Below are 20865 nucleotides of genomic sequence, written 5' to 3'. Positions count from 1 at the left end.
TTTGCACGGTCCGTGTCCCGCCCACTACCAATCCCATGGCGGGCGGGACGGGAAAGTTCCACCCTCTGAGTTTGTTCTCCTTGGAGTGGATAAGGTTAAGGGAGGATGTGAAAATCCATATGGAGAAACTATTTCCAATGGCAGAAAGGCCAGAAACCAGGAGGGTCAGTGATTGGCAAAAGAACCAAAGGAAGAGATTAGACATTGTCTGTAAGCCACCCGTTTATGTGGAAGTGTGTGGGTTCATACTCCTCATGAACGGTAAAGGTTCAAGCACCGACCTTCCAAGCTCAGCTTTTCGTTCTTCAGCATCCAATTTTCAGTCTGTACAATGGCCTTGGCCTCCTGTGTGAACGCAAAACAACTGAATTGTTACAACTGAACAAAATCAGGTCAGGGGTCTGATATTAGAGTGTGCCAGGATTAGGTCTGGTGTCTGGTATTAGAGTGGGCCAGGATTGGGACTGGGGTCTGGTATTAGAGTGGGCCAGGATTAGGTCTGGGGTCAGATATTAGAGTGGGACAGGATTGGGACTGGGGTCTGGTATTAGAGTGGGCCAGGATTAGGTCTGGGATCTGGTATTAGAGTGGGCCAGGATTAGGTCTGGGGTCTGATATTAGAGTGGGCCAGGATTGGGACTGGGGTCTGGTATTAGAGAGGGCCAGGGTTAGGTCTGGGGTCTGGTATTAGAGTGGGACAGGATTGGGTCTGGGGTCAGGTATTAGAGTGGGACAGGATTGGGTCTGGGGTCTGGTATTAGGGTGGGCCAGGATTGGGTCTGGGGTCTGGTGTTAGAGTGGGACAGGATTGGGACTGGGGTCTGGTATTAGAGTGGGACAGGATTGGGCCTGGGGTCTGGTATTAGAGTGGGCCAGGATTGGGACTGGGGTCTGGTATTAGAGTGGGCCAGGATTGGGACTGGGGTCTGGTATTAGAGTGGGCCAGGATTGGGTCTGGGGTCTGGTATTAGATTGGGACAGGATTGGGGCTGGGGTCTGGTATTAGAGTGGGCCAGGATTGGGTCTGGGGTCTGGTATTAGAGGGGGCCAGGATTGGGTCTAGGGTCTGGTATTAGAGTGGGCCAGGATTGGGTCTGGGGTGTGGTATTAGAGTGGGACAGGGTTGGGCCTAGGGTCTGGTATTAGAGTGGGACAGGATTGTGTCTGGGGTGTGATATTAGAGTGGGACAGGATTGGGTCTGGGGTGTGATATTAGAGTGGGACAGGATTGGGTCTGTGGTGTGGTATTAGAGTGGGACAGGATTGGGTCTGGGGCCTGGTATTAGAGTGGGACAGGATTGGGTCTGGGGTCTGGTATTAGAGTGGGACAAGATTGGGAGTGGGGTTTATTATTAGAGTGGGACAGGATTGTGTCTGGGGTGTGATATTAGAGTGGGACAGGATTGTGTCTGGGGTGTGATATTAGAGTGGGACAGGATTGGGGCTGGGGTCTGGTATTAGAGTGGGACAGGGTTGGGCCTGGGGTCTGGTATTAGAGTGGGACAGGATTGTGTCTGGGGTGTGGTATTAGAGTGGGACAGGGTTGGGCCTGGGGTCTGGTATTAGAGTGGGACAGGATTGGGTCTGGGGTCTGGTATTAGAGTGCGACAGGATTGGGTCTAGGGTCTGGTATTAGAGTGGGACAGGATTGGGTCTAGGGTCTGGTATCAGAGTGGGACAGGATTGGGGCTGGGGTCTGGTATTAGAGTGGGACAGGATTGGGGCTGGGGTCTGGTATTAGAGTGCGCCAGGATTGGGACTGGGGTCTGGTATTAGAGTGGGACAGGATTGGGTCTGGGGTCTGGTATTAGAGTGGGACAGGATTGGGACTGGGGTCTGGTATTAGAGTGGGACAGGATTGGGTCTGGGGTCTGGTATTAGAGTGGGACAGGATTGGGTCTGGGGTCTGGTATTAGAGTGGGACAGGATTGGGTCTGGGGTCTGGTATTAGAGTGGGACAGGATTGGGTCTGGGGTCTGGTATTAGAGTGGGACAGGATTGGGTCTGGGGTGTGATATTAGAGTGGGACAGGGTTGGGCCTGGGGTCTGGTATTAGAGTGGGACAGGATTGGGACTGGGGTCTGGTATTAGAGTGGGCCAGGATAGGGTCTAGGGTCTGGTATTAGAGCGGGACAGGATTGGGTCTGGGGTCTGGTATTAGAGTGGGACAGGATTGGGACTGGGGTCTGGTATTAGAGTGGGACAAGGATGGGCCTGGGGTCTGGTATTAGAGTGGGACAGGATTGGGACTGGGGTCTGGTATTAGAGGGGGCCAGGATTGGGTCTAGGGTCTGGTATTAGAGTGGGACAGGATTGGGTCTGGGGTCTGGTATTAGAGTGGGACAAGGATGGGCCTGGGGTCTGGTATTAGAGTGGGACAGGATTGGGACTGGGGTCTGGTATTAGAGGGGGCCAGGATTGTGTCTAGGGTCTGGTATTAGAGTGGGACAGGATTGGGTCTAGGGTCTGGTATTAGAGTGGGACAAGGATGGGCCTGGGGTCTGGTATTAGAGTGGGACAGGATTGGGACTGGGGTCTGGTATTAGAGGGGGCCAGGATTGGGTCTAGGGTCTGGTATTAGAGTGGGACAGGATTGGGACTGGGGTCTGGTATTAGAGTGGGACAGGATTGGGACTGGGGTCTGGTATTAGAATGAGCCAGAATTGGGCCTGGGGTCTGGTATTAGAGTGGTTATATCATTGGATATTGTATATCGAATGATATAAGAAGGTATCAGAAGGTATTGGGATACCAGGAGCAGGGAATTGAACCCTGAAAACTGTTTCAAAGTTCCCAGATTCCTCTCACTGTAAAACATTCTCTCTTCCACCTTCTTCCATCAGGAAAAAGACACAAAAGTCTGAGGACACATACCAACCGACTCAAAAATAGATTCTTCCCTGCTGCCATCAGACTTTTGAATGGACATACCTCGCATTAAGCTGATCTTTCTCTACACCCTAGCTTTGGCTGTAGCACTACATTCTGCACCCTTTCCTTTCCTTCTCTATGAAGAGTATGCTTTGTCTGTATAGCGTGCAAGAAACAATACTTTTCACTCTATAGTAATAGATGTGACAATAATAAATCAAATCAAAATCAAATCAAATCCTGTTCTCTCGGCATTCCGTCAGAATGTACATTCCCAATTCCCAGAATCCTGTCCATTTGATAAATTATTTCTCTTCTAAGGATATATCCAAGCAATATTTCCTTTGGAAGCTGGGATTAAGCCTTGTACACAAATGGTGTAACCTCTTCCCAACAGGAACCATGTGGATTGGAAAATTAAATTCCATGTAGATAAATGTGAATTGATGCATTTTTGTAGGAAGAATAGGGAGAACGTAATACTAAATGTTACCAATCTAAATATAGAAGAGAGTTTGGGAAATGTGATACAGAATCATACATTACTCTAAGTAGTAATTAAGGGTTAATACAATAATGAAAGGATAATTCAAGGACTAAGGTTCATTTCTAAAAGAATAGAATTGAAAAGCGATGCAGTGATGTCAAACTTGTACGGAACTTTGATTCTTTCTCACCTGAAGAATTTTGAACAGTTTGGTCTCCACATTATCGGAAGAGGTCGGAGGAATTGCAAAATAGTTTCACACGGGAGGAACCAGGACCGAGAGGTTACGACTATTCAAAAAGGGTGAAGAGGCTGGAGCTCTTTTCTCCAGAAAAGGGAAGGTCGAGGGGTAACTAGATAGAGGTTTTTTAAAAATGATGACAGGGTTTAGTATGGTAGCTGATAAAACAGGGTCATTACAGCTTTGTCAAGGGGAGGTCATGTCTGACAAATCTGTTAGAGTGTTTTGAAGCAGTAACAAGGAAGTTAGATAAAGGAGAACCAGTGGACGTGATTTATTTAGATTTCCAGAAGGCCTTTGACAAGATGTTGCATAGGAGACTGTTAAATACGTTAAGAGCCCATGGTGTTAATGGTAAGATCCTGGCATGGATAGAGGATTGGCTGACTGGCAGAAGGCAGAGAATGAGGATAAAGGGGTCTTTTTCAGGATGACAGCCAATGACTAGTGGCATGCTTCATGGGTCAGTGCTGGCACCACAACCTTTCACAACATACATTAATGATTTGGAAGAAGGAGCTGAAGGCACTGTTGCTAAGTTTGCAGATATGTAGAGGGACAGGTAGTATTGAGGAAGCAGGCGGGCTGCAGAAGGACTTGGACAGGTTAAAAGAGTGGGCAAAAAAGTGGCAAACGGAATGCAATGTGGAAAAGTGTGAGGTTATGCACTTTGGAAGGAGGAATGGAGGCCTAGACTATTTTCTAAATGGAGAAATACTGAGGAAAGCAGAAGCACAAAGGGACTTGGGAGTCATTGTTAAAGATTCTTTTAAGGTTAAAGTGCAGGTTCAGTCGGCAGTTAGAAAGGCAAATGTAATGTTAGCATTCATGTCGAGAGGGCTAGGATACAGAGCAGGGATGTACATCTGAGGCCGTATAAGGGTCTAATCAGACCCCATTTGGAGTATTGTGAGCAGTTTGGGCCCTGTATCGAAGGAAAAATGTGCTGGCCTTGGAAAGCGTCTAGAGGAGATTCACAAGAATGATCCCTGGAATGAACAGCTTATTGTATGAGGAATGGTTGAGGACTCTGGGTTTGTACTCGTTGGAGTTTGAAGGATGAGGAGGGATCTTATTGAAACTTACAGGATACTGCAGGCCTGGATAGAGTGGACGTGGAGAGGATGTTTCCACTAGTAGAGAAAACTAGAACCAGAGGGCACAACCTCAGCCTTAGGAGACAATCCTTTAAAACAGAGATGAGGAGGAATTTCTTCAGCCAGAGTGGTGAATCTGTGGAACTCTTTGCTGCAGAAGGCTGTGGAGGCCAGGCCATTGAGTGTCTTTAAGACAGAGATAGATTGGTTCTTGATTAATAACGGGGTCAGGGGTTATGGGGAAAAGGCAGGAGAATGGGGATGAGAAAAATATCAGCCATAATTGAATGGCGGAGTGAACTCGAGGGGCCAAGTGGCCTAATTCTGCTCGTATGTCTTATGGTCCTATAGCTGTGGAGGATGTCAAAACTAAGGGCCATAAGTACATACATACTTATGAATTTGGAACAAGTACAGGCCATTCGAGTCTGCTCTGTTCTTTAATAAAATCATGGCTGATCTGATTGTGGCCTCAACTACACTTTCTACACGTTTGTCTCCCTTGTTAATCACGAGTCTATCTACCTCTGTCTTAAGAATATTCATTGACTTTGCCTCCACTGTGCTCTGGGGCAGAGAATTCCAAAGACTCTTGACACTCTGAGAGAAAGAAATTCCCCTCATTTCCCTCTTAGACATGGGGGAGGCAATGGCCTAGTGGTATTATCCCTAGACTATCAATCCAGGAACTCAGCTAATGACCTGGCAACCTGGGTTCAAATTCCACCATGGTAGCTGGTAGAATTTGAATTTAAAAAAAAATCTGGAATAAGCATCTATTCACGACCATGAATTGATTGTCAGGGAAAAAAATCCATCTGGGTTCATTAATATCCTTTAGGGAAGGAAATCAAAAAAGTTTATTAGTTAGTCACAAGCAAGGCTTGACACTGCAATGAAATTATTGTGAAAATCCCCTAGTCGCCACACTCCAGCGCCTACTTGGGTCAATGCACCTAACCAGCACATCTTTCAGAATGTCGGAGGAAACCCACGCAGACATGGGGGGGATGTACAAACTCGAACCTTATTTTTAAACTGTATCCCTGAGTTCTAGTCTCTCCCTCACTTTCCCTCTAGGAGTTTTTGCAAAAAACACCAGGGACACGCTTTCAAATTTATCTCTGACCAATATTTATCCCTGAAGCAATGTCGCTAAAAGCAGATTATCTCCTTATGTTCTCATTGCTGTTTGTGGGATCTTGCAGTGCACAATCTGGTTGGCCATTACAGATCACAACAGCAACTGCACTTTAAAAATCATTTAATTGTCTGTAAAGTGCTTTGGGATGTCCTGAAGTGGCGTCAACATGTACATTTCTGTCTCTCAGCGAGCTGTGTTGGAAATATTTTTAACAGTTATCAGGGAAGCAATCAGAGGAGTTTCAGGTGAGAGTCAAAGCAATCAGACTCTGAGCCAACGGGACTTTATGGAAAGGAAGTTGTGTCTAATAAAGTAGTTAGGATGTGCATCTTCCTCCAGCTTTTTCCGTTCTCTCCAGAAGGCTCTCCACTCACTAGGATGCAGTGAGCTAATCCCATTTTCCAACACTTGTCCCGTAAATGTTGTGATGTCTCAAGCGCTCATCCAAATACTTTTTAAAACGTTATACGGTTGCCGGCCTCCACTATCTTCCCGGGCAATGCATCCCAGATTCCCACCACCCTCTGAGTGAATTTCTTTTTCTCAAATCCCCTCTGAATCTCTTGTCCCTCACCCTAAAACTCTGCCCCCTCGTGACTGACCCCTCGACCAAGGGGAACAGCTGCTTCCTGTTCTAACCACTTCCTGAGAGTGGTGAGAACGTGAGATTGGAATAAGGATGTTTCCTCAAGAAAACATGAGAGAAAAAGGAATAAGCTGTTTGCTGAAAGATCAGGAAGAGGTCGATGGAAAATGGGAAGAGTTGCACGGAGCATATATAAAAAACCAGCATTGAGGAGGTGGGCCAAATGGTCTGTTTTTTTGTCATAAATTCAAAGTAATTCTCTGTATTGGGGAGGCCAGAGTTAACATGAAACTTGGGGTCCCTTGAAATATGCGGGTCAAGGAAGCTGATGGTATAATGGTATTGTCACTGAACTAATAATTCAGGGATCCAGGGTAATGGTCTCGGGAGCAGAATTCGAACCCCACAACAGAAGATGGTGAAAATCGTATTCAATAAAAATCTGGAATTAAGAATCTACTGATGACCGTGAAATCATTGTCAATTGTTGTAAAAACCCATCTGCTTCACTGATTAAGGGGATTAAGGGTTAAGGAATGAGGGCGGGAACTGAGCCACGACAGATCAGCCATGATCTTATTGAATGGCGGGGCAGGCTCGAGGGACTAGATGGCCTACTCCTGCTCCTATTTCTTATGTTCTTATGAAGTCCTTTAGGGAAGGACATCTGCCGTCCTTACCCAGTCTGGCCTACATGTGATTCCAGAGTCACAACAATGTGGTTGACTCTTAAATGCCCTCTGAAATGGAGGGCAATTAGGGATGGGCTATAAATGCTGGCCCAGCCAGCGATGGCCACATCCCATAAAATGAAATAAATAAGCCTCCCTTGATGTCATGCAGGCCTGATGTGTCATTTTAAACTGGATCTGAGTACGGGTGTACACAGTGGCAGCTCCCCTACCCAGAGTAGTCCCAGGAGTTTCCTTGTGGGTTGAAAAAATGGGCTGGTTTCTCCCTCTTTGGAGTCCCATTGGGAGCCTCCAGGCTTCCCCAATCTACTCCTCAATGGTAAGGTTTGGTAGAGTCAGCAAACATTAACATGTTAAGAAGGACGTGCCACCAATATCAGCCATGTCAGATCTGACACCTGTTTGCCATGTAGATGCGTGGGAATTCAAATCATGCCCTCCCACAGCCCCACAACCCCCCATCTTTCTCAACCCTCCCCCATGACCTCATCCAACTTCTCTCCCCACCTCCTCCGTCTCCATCTCTGTAATCTCCACCAACTCCACAGCCTTCCGAGAGCTCTACGCATTTTCAATTCTGGTCTCTTGCACATCCTCTGATTTCAATCTCTCCTCCATTGGCAGCCATGCATTGACCTTAATCTCTGGAATTTACCCCACCCCCACCGCAAACTTCTCCTCCTTCACCCTCTGACTGTGATGAGAATTGAAAAGCACCACAGAGAGCTTTTGGGATTCTCTGAGCTTGCGAAAGGCTCAACATAAATATAAATCTTTCTTTTGTTTCTTTTCCAGAGTTGGTTTCCTGACTGTAGATTTTTTACTTCCTGTAAGCCACAGACATTGAAAGCAGCTGAGGGTCCCATTGTAGCTGCCTCATCTGAAAAGATAAATTCACTGTGAACAATTCTTAGGGAGAGCTGACCCTAAAATTACCTTGCACCCAGACCTTTCTCCTTAACTCTGCAAAGGTGTCCTCTTCAAACGCACATCCAACTGATGCCACCACCATTCCAGACTCTTAACACCCCAAGAAGCTCCTTCTTACATCCCACATCCCCCTCCCCCCATTCTCCTGCCAGTTATTCTAAATTCCTGTCTCTGATTACTGACTCAAGATCAGCTTCTTCTCTGCTGCCGTCAGTCTTTTGAATAGACCTACTTTGCATTAAGTTGATCTTCCTCTATACCCTAGCTGTGACCGTAACACTACCTTCTGCACTCTCTCCTTCCCTTCTCTATGAACGGTATGCTTTGTCTGTATAGCGCGCAAGAAACAATACTTTTCACTGTATGCTATATATGTGACAACAATAAACCAAATCAAATCTACTCCACCAGCCTCACTCACTCACTCACAATTTCTCTGTGGCAGGATGACGGGACATTGATGAATTTCGGCTGGAGTGTCTCTAGTTGAACCCGCAACGCATTCCGTTCCGCCAGGAGCTGCACCTTCTCTTCCAAGCATTTCGTTTTGTCAACTTGCGTTTCCGACTCATGGATTTTGAATCGATTCTTCTCGGCTTCTGCGTCCTGTTTACATTTCTCGTTCATCTTTTCCAAGGCGCTTATCTTTAAGCTTTGATCGATGTTGTCCTGACACATAGCTTTTTCAAAGCGGTCTATCTTCTCCTGGAGCTCACTCTGGAAGTTTGAGGACAATGGGACACAAACTGCTCTTATTTTCTCTAATTTCTGACTCAGATCATACTGCCTCTTGACCTGTTCTGTGAGAGGCCTGAAGCGATCTTCATAATTTGTCTTGATCTCTGCCATCATCTTTTGAAATGCTTTGCCCATGGAGGAGCAGTTCCCACGGAGCTGTGCGAACTGATTGTTCAGTTTCATTACCATCAATTTGCTTTTGGCCTTTTGCAGCTCATACTCGCCGATGACAGCTGTGAGTTTCCTTTGGACGATTGAGTAGTTTGCTTTCAAGATCTCATATAACTTCATGACTTCCCATTGACTTTTCACACAGGGGGCTGGAGCTATTAACAAAGCAAAGGCAGTTACTTTTTTAATCTAATCGTAATTTTTCAAAACAATTTCAAACTCAAATCATTTCAGTACATATTACCTGGTAAGAGCACGTTCCAGAGCAATGCACCTCAGGAACGTGTTCTAGAGCAACGCACCTCAGGCGCATGTTCTACGACAATGCATCTTAGCAAGATGTTTATAGTAATGCATGTCAGAAACATGTTTACAATGATGCATGTCAGGAACATGTTTACACAAATGCACATCAGAAACATGTTTACAACCATGCATGTCAGAAACATATTTACAGTAATGCATTTCAGGAACATGTTTACAGCAATGCATGGCAGAAACATGTTTACAACAATGCATGTCAGGAACATGTTCTACAACAATGCACTTCAGGAACACGTTTACAACAATGCATGTCAGAAACATGTTTACAACAATGCATGTCAGGAACACGTTCTACAACAATGCAAGCCACAAACGTGTTTACAGTAATGCATTTCCAGAACATGTTTACAGCAATGCATGTCAGAAACATGTTCTACAACAATGCATGCCAGGAACATGTTCTACAACAATGCACTTCATGAACATGTTCCCAACAATGCATGTCATAAACACGTTTACAATAATGCATGTCAAGAACACGTTTACAACAATGCATGTCAGGAACACATTTACAACAATGCATGGCAGGAACATGTTTACAACAATGCATGTCAGGAACATGTTCTACAACGATGCATGTCAGAAACATGTTTACAGTCATGCCTTTCAGGAACATGTTTACAGCAATGTATGTCAGAAACATGTTTACAGCAATGTATGTCAGAAACATGATTACAACAATGCATGTCAGGAACATGTTCTACAACAATGCATGTCATAAACATGTTTACAACAATGCATATCAGGAACATGTTCTACACTGATGCATGTCAGAAACATGTTTACAGTAATGCCTTTCAGGAACATGTTTACATCAATGTATGTCAGAAACATGTTTACAACAATGCATGCCAGGAACATGTTCTACAACAATGCATGCCAGGAACATGTTTACAACAATGCATTTCAGAAACATGGTTACAACAATGCATGTCAGGAACACGTTCTACAACAATGCATTTCAGGAACATGTTTACAACAACACATGTCAGGAACATGGTTACAACAATGCATATCAGGAACATGTTCTACAACAATGCACGCCATAAACATGTTTACAGCAATGCATGTCAGGAGCAGGTTTACAACAATGCATGCCAGGAACATGTTTACAACAATGCATATCAGAAACATGTTTACAGCGATGCATGTCAGGAACATGTTTACAACGATGCATGTCAGGAACATGTTCTATAATAATGCATGTCAGAAACCTGTTCTACAACAATGCATGTCAGGAACATGGTTACAACAATGCACGTTCTACAGTAATGTAGGGCGTGTGTATGATCCATTGCACTGCACAATGAGAATAAGTTGCTATGCAGTGTGAGTAATTAGCCACATGCACTTGGAAAGCACAAAAAGGAACAAAAATTAAATTCCGAGGAAGAAAGAGACCAGAGGAGGTCATAGAGCCTGGTCCGTGCCGTAATTCATTTAGATCACAGCTTACTTGTCTCCATCTCCCGGCCCTGCTTCTGGAACTGTTACCCTCATTACCAAACAAAGTATCGTGTGAAAAAGTAATCAATCTCAAGTTTTGAACTTTTCAGCAGTCTCCCAAGTGCAATAGTTATATTGGGAGAGAAAGTTCCAGATTCCCACTCCCCTGTGTGTGAAGCAGGGCTTTGCCCCACATCATCCTGAAATTGTTCAGAACTAGCTGAGTCCCACATAATACTAAAGTTCAGTGACTTACCGCAACTGCAGAGAAGATGGCGTAAGCGGGTGCTGTTTAAGGCATTCTGTTGGTGAAATAAAATCGCCGTTATTATCTCTCAAGTAAACACAAGCATTTCAACCCCAGATATTCCATCGTTTCCAAACCCACCCCTTAACCTGAAGGTTAATTCATCAAGGGCCCTCCCCCTCTTCCTCCCCCCATCCATTGTGAACAAAGCAGCTCAAACACTGGTATAGCTGCAACTAAGAGGCAGCAAATCAGATGGCCATGGTTAGAAGATGCCAAGGCTGGGCATCAAGCATCCTTGGATTGTGAGAGAAAGGAAAGGCCGAGGAAGGAGAGGGGATGAGATCCTGGGATGGGACAGCCTATAAGAGCAGGATGAACACTCAGTACAACAATGGGTGGCGCAGCGGTTAAACTGCTGCTTCACAACAGCAGGGACCTGCGTTCAATTCCTGCCTCAGGTGACTGTGTAGAGTTTGCATGTTCCCCCAGTGTCTGCGTGAGTTTCCTCCAGCTGCTCTGGTTTCCTCCCACAGTCCAAAGATGTGCGGGTTAGGTGGTGGATTGGATGTGTTAAACTGGCACTTAGTGCCAGGGGAATTAGTAGGGTAAATACATGGGGTTGCGGGGATAGGGCCTGGGGGGATTGTGGTTGGTGCAGACTGGATGGGCAGAATGGCCTCCTTCTGTACTGTAGGGATTCAATGATTAACAACAGCTTGCATTTATAAATCGCCTTTAACACAGTAAAACATTCCAAGGTGTCTCACTGCAGTGTTATCACACAAAAATATGCTAGCACAGTGGTTAGCACTGCTGCCTCACAGCGCCAGGGGACTTGGATTCAATTCTGGCCTTGGGTAGCTGTCTATGTGGAGTTTGCATGTTCCCCTGTTTCTGCATAGGCTTCCTCTGGGTGCTCCAGTTTCCTCTCACAGTCTAAAGATGTGCTGGTGAGGTGGATTGGCCATGCTAAATTGCCCCTTAATGTCAAAGACATTAGCAGGGTAAATACATGGGGTTATGGGGATAGGGTCTGGGTGCGATTGTGGTTGGTATGGGCTCGATGGGCTGAATGGCCTCCTTCTGCACAGCAGGGGTTGAAATCTGCACTGCAGATGATGAAAATTTGGCAACTTGCCATGTGAGGAGATATTATGACAGGTGACCAAAAGCTTGGGCAAAGATGCAGGTCTTACGGATGTCTTAAAGGAGGAGGGACGTAGAGAGTCCAAGAGATTATCTGAGGCAATTCCAGAATTAGGACCTAGGGGGCTGAGGGAAGAATGGCGATGGGGAAGACATTAAAATCAGTCTGTGTAAGAGGTTGGCATTGAGGAAGTAGAGAAATCTCAGAGGGTTGTAAGATCAAGGAAATTAAGATCGGGACAGAGCCGGACAATGTTCAAAATTCATCGCTGTAGCAACAAGTTGTTGTGTTGGGTCCAATCCATTGAGTCATTCATGCTCCTGTCTTCAAGAATGTGGAAGAGAATCTCACCACATCCTCACATGTTCGCACTTTTTAATCAAGTCCCTCTGAGCCTCGAGCTATTGAATTCCTCTGCCTAAAACTGTCCGTGCCTCGGCTGACTCTTCCTCTTGTAAGACACTCCTTAAAACCAAACTCCTCTGGTCAGCTGCCCATTAAACGTTTCTGTGATTTGGTGTTAAATATTGTTTAACAATGCTCCTGTGATGCACTTTAGGATGATTTACCACATTAAAAGGTGCTATATAACTAGGAGTTGTTATTGTATGTCTCAGCGCCCCACCAAAGGTTAAACAAATTAATATTTGCATAGTGACTTTCATGACTTCGAAATGTCCCAATACCATTTAGAATCCCTACAGTGCAGAAGGAGGCCATTCAGACTATTAGTCTGCTTTGACTGTCTGTCAGAGGATCTTGCCCAGGCTCACCTCCCCCCCATCCTCCACTGCTCCCCCTAACCGACACATCTTGGGACACTAAGGGGCAATTTAGCATGGCCAATCCACCTAACCAGCACATCGTTGGATTGTGGGAGGAAACCCATGCAGACACAGGGAGAACATGCAAACTCCACACAGACAGTGACCCGAGGCCGGAATTGAACCCGGGTCCCTGGCACTGTGAGGCAGTGGTGCTAACCACTGTGCCACTTTACAGCAAACAAAGGACTTTCTTTTAAGCACTTATTAAATGGACTATTGACTAACATTGGACCCTATGAGGTAAAGAGATGTGTAATGGAATGGACAGCGAGTTAATTGCAAAACCGAGAGGACAGAGAATAGTTGTCGAAGGTAATTACTCAAACTGACAAATGATGAGAAGAGATGTTCCATAGTGATTGGGGCTGGGTCACGAATTCTTGTTATTTATATTAACGATTTGGACTCGGCAATTAGTGGGGTAATTTCAAGATTTGCGAATGATGTAAATTGCTAACCCTGGGGGCTAAATGCAGTAAAATACAGGAAAATATCATTAAAGCTGCAGAATGGGTGTAAGAGCAAATGAATTGCAATCTGAGTAAAGGTGAGGGGATCCATCTCGCTCTGAAGAATAAGGAGGCTTCACACTCTCTGCAAAGTCGATAGTAGTCATGATGTGGATGTGCCGGCGTTGGACTGGGGTAAACACAGTAAAAAGTCTGACAACACCAGGTTTTAGTCCAACCGATTTATTTGATAGTAATTGATAGACTTTTTACTCTCTGCAAAAGCAGAGTTTGAATGAGGTTGAGGCGCAGAGGGAGCGAGAGCTAAAGACACACACATCACAAAAAGCACAGGTTGATCCCAATACAAAGCAGTGGAGTTTATTTCTAACGAGAGAGAACTGGAAAGCAGCAAGGCTATACTTGTATCAAACCTTAGGTAGCCCACATCAGGAGTACGGTGAATGGTTCTGCTCCCCATGTTACTGAAAAGATATATTACCGCTGGCCCGCCCTTATAAGATCCTGCCAGAATGCCGTTCTGCAAACCTCGCTCGCTCCGATTCTGAGGCGGGAGAGGCGCAAAGTCCCGGCCATAGAGACACAGGGAAGGTGCAAAAAGGATCTACAAGAATGGCACCAGAAAGGAGAGGTTACACCTTCTCGGAAAGACTGGACATTTTTAGCGAAAAGAGGCCAAGGGTGCCCTGATCGAGGTCTGTAAGTTCATGAAAGTGGAAATCATAAACTAAGGGTCGATAAATATGAGATAGTTAGCAACAAATCCAATGAAACATTCAAAAAAAAGTTGTTTGTTCAGAGATTTGGGAGAATGCAGAACCCACTACCACAGGCTAAATTTCATAGAAAGCTGAATAACCATGAGACAGATGGAAACACTGATAAAGTTATTCGTAGAATGGCATTGAATTTACAGGACAGGATCAAGGCATTCGGCCAAGCAGTAAATGACAGAGGGGGGAGTTCTCCCATCCTGCCTTCCATGGGAATGGGAGCGAGCGAGGGGTGGACCATGGAAAGATCCATTGACCTCGGGTGGGATTTTCCAATTTTAGGGTGAGTGCGGCTGGAAAATCCCAGTGTCTTCCTTTGTCTCACTCTAATCCTCCACTGCGGAACCTCTCTCTTCTCCTCATCCACTTAAATATGCCTGAACTCTTCACCTCACCCTGTGGTAGCGAGTTCCACATTCTCACCACTCGCTGGGGTAAAGACATTTCTCCTGGCGTTTCTCGATCTGATTTCCTGCTGATGGTTCTTGGATAAGGTCATGCGGAATGTGTTCAGCAGAATCCACTAGTTGGACCAAATTATCTGTTCATGCTCTGTAAATTCTATGTTGCAATGAAAGAAATGTAGCAGCCAGATTGTGGACAGCAAGCACTGACAAACAGCAATGCGTGAAGTGGCTATTTCACCTGAGGGATTAGTATTGGCCAGGACACTGAGGGTATGAACTGCTGCCATCACTTTACTATGGTACTGTGGATTTGGTAAATGGTATCATCTGACAGACAAGGCAGCAACAGTGCAGCACTCTCTCAGTACTGGCAGTGTCTGTCTGTCTGGGTTCACACTCAAGTCTCTGACGTGAGACTAGTACCCCCCCCCACCCCCACCACACTCAGCCCCTCCGCAACCTCCTGCCTTCAGGGCTGAGTGTGCCACCCACTGAACGACACGGCAGAAGGCCGTGTTTCATGCTGCAAACCATTGAGAACATTAGAACATTTCATAAGGAAATTTGGCATGCTTGCTACGACTCTCACCAACTTTCACAGATGCACCATAGAAAACATTCTTTCTGACTGTATGGTAGCCTGGTATGGCTCCTGCTCTACCCAAGACCGCAAGAAACTACAAAGGGTTGTGAATGGAGCCCAGTCCATCACACAGACCGGCCTCCCATCCATTGACTCTGTCTACTCTTCCTGCTGCCTCAGGAAACTAGCCAGCATAATCAAGGACCTCATGCACCCCGGACGTTCTCTCTTCCACCTTCTTCCATTGGGAAAAAGACACAGAAATCTGAGGACACGTACCAACCAACTTAAGGACAGCTTCTTCCCTGCTGCTGTCAGACTTTTGAATGGACCTACCTCGCATTAGGTTGATCTTTCTCTATACCCTAGCTATGACGGTAACACTATATTCTGCACTCTCTCCTTTCCTTCTGTATGAATGGTATGTTTTGTTTGTATAGAGTGCAAGAAACAATACTTTTTACTATGTGTTAATACATGTGACAGCAATAAATCAAAACAAATCAAGGAACATAGAAATATAGAAACTGAAAGGCGGAGTAGGCCATTCAGCCCTTTGAGCCTGTTCCGCCAATCATTTTGATCATGGCTGATCATCAAATTCAATACCCTCATTCCCCCTCCCCCCATATCCCTTGATCCCTTTAGCCCCTGGAGCTAAATCTAATTTCTTCTTGGAATCACACAATGCTTTGGCCTCAACTACTTTCTGTGGGAGTGAATTCCACACATTCACCACCCTCTGGGTGAAGAAATTTCTCCTCACCTCAGTTCTAAGAGGGTTACCCCTTATCCTCAAACTATGATCCCTAGCTCTGGACTTCCTCACTATTGGGAACATTCTTTCTGAATCTACCCTGTCCATGCCGCAGTTAGGAATTGTTAAAGAGAGAGACTTGCCATTTGGAAAACGCAGGCGTTCAGAGTTCTGTTGATCTTTGTGAGTTTGGCTGTTAGGTTGCCACTCTTGTAGCCACAATTCTTCAGTTCTTTACCCTGGCTGTAACTGAAGGCACGGAGTTTGTTGATTTCTCCAATGAACTCAACAGATTGGTTCTGGGTGCTTTCCAGGTGATTCTGCTGTCTGCTTTGGTTATTCCCATAGGTCATGAAGAGTACAAGCCCCATGATTATCAGCAGCTGGATGATGCTGGTGCAGAGGAGAAAGTATGTCACGTAGGTGCCACAGCTATTGGATTTTGCCCGCTCATAGTCTCTGCTATCATAGCCCAGTTTCTTCATTGGGTAGCTGTTGTGGTTCATCACTCGACTCCTCAAACTGTCGAGCTTCTGGGTGAGATCGGCAGAGTCATTGGAGAGCAGGAAGGGCGGACACAGACGACACCACTTCTGTAAGGACGTAATTGGTTAGATGTGACCTGGCCTCAAGAGAGCCTGCACATGAATCATCCGGAATAAAGCATAAACACTCTTTGTCTGTTTGTTTTATCTGCCTCTCAAGCTCCTTCCTGCAAAACCTTGTGTTCAAATTGTCAGGTTTCAACAATTCTCCATATCCAGCGAGGCACAGGAAAAGAGCCATTGACAATGTCTGGTGGGTGTTTGGTTTGGCCCCTGGGTGTGGAGCTTGTCCCCTAACACTGATCCTGAAGGACAAAGGAGCAGTAATACTAGCTTGTTGTTAGCAAGGAGTGTGAGATATATTAGAGTGTTACAGTGAGGGATGTGGGGTATATCAAAATGTTACAGTGAGGCATTATCAGAGAATGACAGACTGCATTAAGTCAAGTACCCCTCCCCATTTCTGTCCTTGTTTTTCACTCCAATTTCTTCACTCTATGTCATTCTCTCTATCTAACCTTACCTAACTCTCCCACTCCTTCTTTGCTCTGTCTCTGTTCCATCATTTCTCTCACTCCTGTACTGTCTGATTCTCTTTCTTTCTCTCTTTATATCTTTCTCTCCGTCATGTTCCTTCTCTCTTGCTGTCTCTCTCTCTCTGTCATGGTGGTGTTTAAAGTTCATTAATTAGTGTCACAGGTAGGTTACATTAAGACTGCAATGAAGTTACTGTGAAAACCCCCTAGTTGCCATATTCCGGCGCCTGGGTGCATGGAGAGAGAATTTAGCTTCACCAATGCACTTAACCAGCATATCTTTCGGACTGTAGGAGGAAACTGGAGCATCCGGAGGAAACCCACGCAGATACAGGGATAACATGCAGACTCCATGCAAACAGTGACCCAAGCTGGGAATCGAACCCGGACCCCTGGCGATGTGAGACTGCAGTGCTAACCACTGTGCCACCATGCCAATGGTGTCTGTTTTGCTGTTGCGGAGTTTCCTGCCCTGTGAGAAATTTAAACTGGTTTGACGTTGATCTCTGGACATGTAAAACACTTTGTGATTTGACTGTGTGAATCATTCCTCTGCGGAATTGACACTGTCATTACGTTTGAATATTTGTCCATTTACAGATCTAGAAGCAAAGTGTGGACACTGTAGATCACAGAGTAGGGGAGCGGAATGACGGGCTAGGGACAAGGCCAGAGCTCCAGAGTGGGGCAGGAGAAAGACACAATGTGGCTGGGGTGGGGGGGAGGGCGAGTGGTGGGGGGGGGGTGGAAGTTGGGGAAGAGAAGGAAAGGGGAAAGGAGTGAGGTGGAGCCATGATAAGGGCGGAAGGAAGAATCATCTGGGACAGAGAAACAAGAAAGAGAAGAGACTACGTTGAGTAAGGCCAACTAAACAAGGCTTTTTCTGTCGGTCTGTGGGTACTCTCACCAAGAGCCCCTGAGTCAGAGTCACCAGAGACTCTGGTGGATCTGAAAATCTTACTTTGTAATTTAGAGCCTTATTCTGAACAGGTATCAATGTGACACACTTAGATCAGATTCAATTTGTTTCCACTTAGCACTGTTTCATAGAATGGAATCATAGAATCCCTACAGTGCAGAAAGAGGCCATCCAGCCCATCAAGCCTGCACCAACAATAATCCCACCCCGGCCCTATCCCTGTAACCTCTTGTGTTTATCCTGCTAACCACCCCCCAACTAAGGGGCAATTTAGCATGGCCAATCAATCTAACCCATCCTTGGACTGTGGGAGGAAACCAGAGCACTTGAAGGAAATCCACACAGACATGGGCAGAATGTGCAAACCCCACACAGACAGTGACCCGAGGCCAGAATTGAACCCGTGAACCAGGCACTGTGAGGCCGCAGTGCTAACAATTGTGCCACAATGCCGCCCTTATTTTCCACAAACCTATTGACATTGAGTTTGTGGAAAAGTTACACTTACAATACCCCAAATCAATGAGTTACCCTCGTGTGGCTACAGACTTCGCCGGCTGGTACTACATGTCATCTCACCTCTCTGTGTCTTCAACTGATTGATGAGATCAGTCTTACCAAACCGGCATGGTTAGCACTGCTGCCTCACAGTGCCAGGGACCTGACTGTGCGGAGTTTACACGTTCTCCTCGTGTCTGTGTGGGTTTCCTCCGGGTGTTCCGGTTTCTTCCCACAGTCCAAAGATGTGTAGTATAGGTGGATTGGCCATGCTAAATTGCCCTTTAGTGTCCTGAGATGCATAGGTTAGAGGAATTACTGGGGTTATAGGATAGGACAGTGGATGGGCCAGGATAGAACACTCTGTCGGAGAGTCGGTGCAGACTCAATGGGCCAAAGGGCCTCCTTCTAAAAGCGGCAGTCTGGCACAGTGGTTAGCACTGCTGCCTCACAGCGCCAGGGACTTGGGCTCAGTTCCCAGTTTGGATCACTGTCAGTGTGGAGTTTGCTTGTTCTCCCCGTGTCTGCTCTGGTTCCCTTCCACAGTCTAAAGATGTGTGGGTTAGGTGGATTAGCCATGCTAAATTGTCCCTTAGTGTCAGGGGGACTAGTTAGGTAAATGCATGGTGTTATGAGGATAGGACCTGGGTGGGAGTGTGGTCGGTGTAGACTCAATGGGCTGAATGGCCTCCTTCTTTACTGTAGGATTCTATGATTCTGCACTGTAGTGATTGTGATTCAAACTGCAGTTTCGGAGTCTCTCTGATTTCCTCCCTTTAAGCTGATCTCACTCTTTTTTGTAACCTGTGGCTTCAGTATGTGCTGATGAAGTTTGTAAGATGCAGCAAGGATTGATTGATATTTCCAGGTATTGTTATTTTGGAATCTTGTTGCTCTCGATATTAGCAGCTGCAGGATAATAGAGAATGCATTCCAAAATTACACATTGTTGTAGAAAATCATTGAGGTGGAAGGAACACAGACAACACAGAAATGAAAACTCTTAAAGCTTTGGCATTAAAAAGTTAGGAAACTTTTGAAAAAACTGGTAAGACGATAAGACAGCACAGAATCCAGAGCATCACACCCACTTCAATGAACACCGGCTGTCAAACCTTTAATGTTTATTTATTAGTGTGACAAGTCGGCTTACATTAACACTGCAATGAAGTCACAGTGAAAATCCCCTAGTCGCCACACTCCGGCGCCTGTCTGGATACACTGAGGGAGAATTTAGCACAGCCAATGCACCTAACCAGCATGTCTTTGGGAGGAAACAAGAGCACCCGGAGGAGTTTAGAAGAATGAGGGGAGATCTCATTGAGACGTATAAGATGATGAATGGGATGGATAGGATAGAGGTGGAAAGACTCTTCCCGCTCAAAAAAGACAGTAGGACTAGGGGGCACAGCCTCAAGATAAAGGGGGGGCAGTTCAGAACGGAGTTGAGGAGGAACTTCTTCACTCAAAGGGTGGTGAATCTCTGGAATTCTCTGCCCGTTGAAGTGGTGGAGGCTGCCTCGCTAAATATTTTTAAGAAGCGGGTTGATGGGTTTTTGATAAGAGAGGGGATTAAGGGTTATGGGGAGAGGGCGGGAAAGTGGAACTGAGCCACGACAGATCAGCCATGATCTTATTGAATGGCGGGGCAGGCTCGAAGGGCCAGATGGCCTACTCCTGCTCCTATTTCTTATGTTCTTATGTTCTTATGTTCTTATGAATGTGCAGACTCCGCACAGGCAGTGATCCTGGGAATTGAACCTGGGTCCCTGGGCGCTTTGTGGCAACAGTGCTAACCACTGTGCCACCATGCCATCCTGCATCTGTGGCTCCTGATTTGATGTGGAGATGCCAGAGTTAGACTGGGGTAAACACAGTTAGAAGTCTCACAACACCAGGTTAAAGTCCAACCAGTTCATTTGATAGTAAACCCACAAGCTTTCGGGGTTTGCGCCTTCGTCGGGTGAGTGACGAGTTCTGGTCTCAAACAGAGCATATAAAAGGCACACACGGTTTACAGAATACTGATTAAAATGTGAGTCTTTACAGCTAACCTGCTATTCAAGTCTTAAAGATGCAGACAATGTGAGTGGAGATAGTATCAGGCACAGGCTAAAGAGATGTGTATTGTCTCCAGACAGGACAGTAAGTGAGTTCAGGCAAGTCATGGGGGTTACAGATAGCATAACATGAACCCAAGATCCCTGTTGAGGTCGTCCTCATGTGTGCGGAACTTGGCTTTAGCCTGTTCTTGATGCTATCTCCACTCACATTGTCTGCATCTTTAAGACTTGAATAGCAAGTTAGCTGTAAAGATTTACATTCTAATCAGTATTCTGTAAACCGTGTGTGCCTTTTATATGCTCTGTTTGAGACCAGAACTCGTCACTCACCTGACGAAGGGGCAAACCCTAAAAGCTTGTGGG

General features: G+C 45.8%; 1 protein-coding gene across 1 annotated transcript; it reads right to left on the bottom strand.

The window, feature by feature from the left end:
- Nucleotides 1-252: 252 nt before the first annotated feature.
- On the bottom strand, nucleotides 253-16599 carry plvapb (plasmalemma vesicle associated protein b). The gene is made up of 4 exons (XM_080213273.1): nucleotides 16085-16599; nucleotides 10984-11029; nucleotides 8478-9112; nucleotides 253-345 (listed from the first exon to the last, which is right to left on the bottom strand). The coding sequence occupies exons 1-4, from the start codon at nucleotides 16445-16447 to the stop codon at nucleotides 253-255; spliced, it is 1137 nt and encodes a 378-aa protein (XP_080069399.1). The 5' UTR covers nucleotides 16448-16599.
- Between the last annotated feature and the right edge of the window lie 4266 nt (nucleotides 16600-20865).

The sequence above is a fragment of the Carcharhinus amblyrhynchos genome, chromosome 26 (genome assembly GCF_965287045.1).
Source record: "Carcharhinus amblyrhynchos chromosome 26, sCarAmb.v2.hapA, whole genome shotgun sequence".
In the NCBI taxonomy this organism is placed as follows: domain Eukaryota; kingdom Metazoa; phylum Chordata; class Chondrichthyes; order Carcharhiniformes; family Carcharhinidae; genus Carcharhinus; species Carcharhinus amblyrhynchos.
The sequence above is the reverse complement of the archived record's forward strand: the minus strand, read 5'-3'. Positions and strand labels throughout refer to the sequence as shown.

Coding starts and splice junctions, on each gene's coding strand:
- plvapb (XM_080213273.1), bottom strand. CDS start 16,447: ATGAACCACAACAGCTACCCAATGAAGAAACTGGGCTATGATAGCAGA. Junction 9,113..10,983: donor CCATCTTCTCTGCAGTTGCG/GTAAGTCACTGA, acceptor CTTTGTTAATAG/CTCCAGCCCCCTGTGTGAAA. Junction 346..8,477: donor CATCCTGCCACAGAGAAATT/GTGAGTGAGTGA, acceptor GCGTTCACACAG/GAGGCCAAGGCCATTGTACA.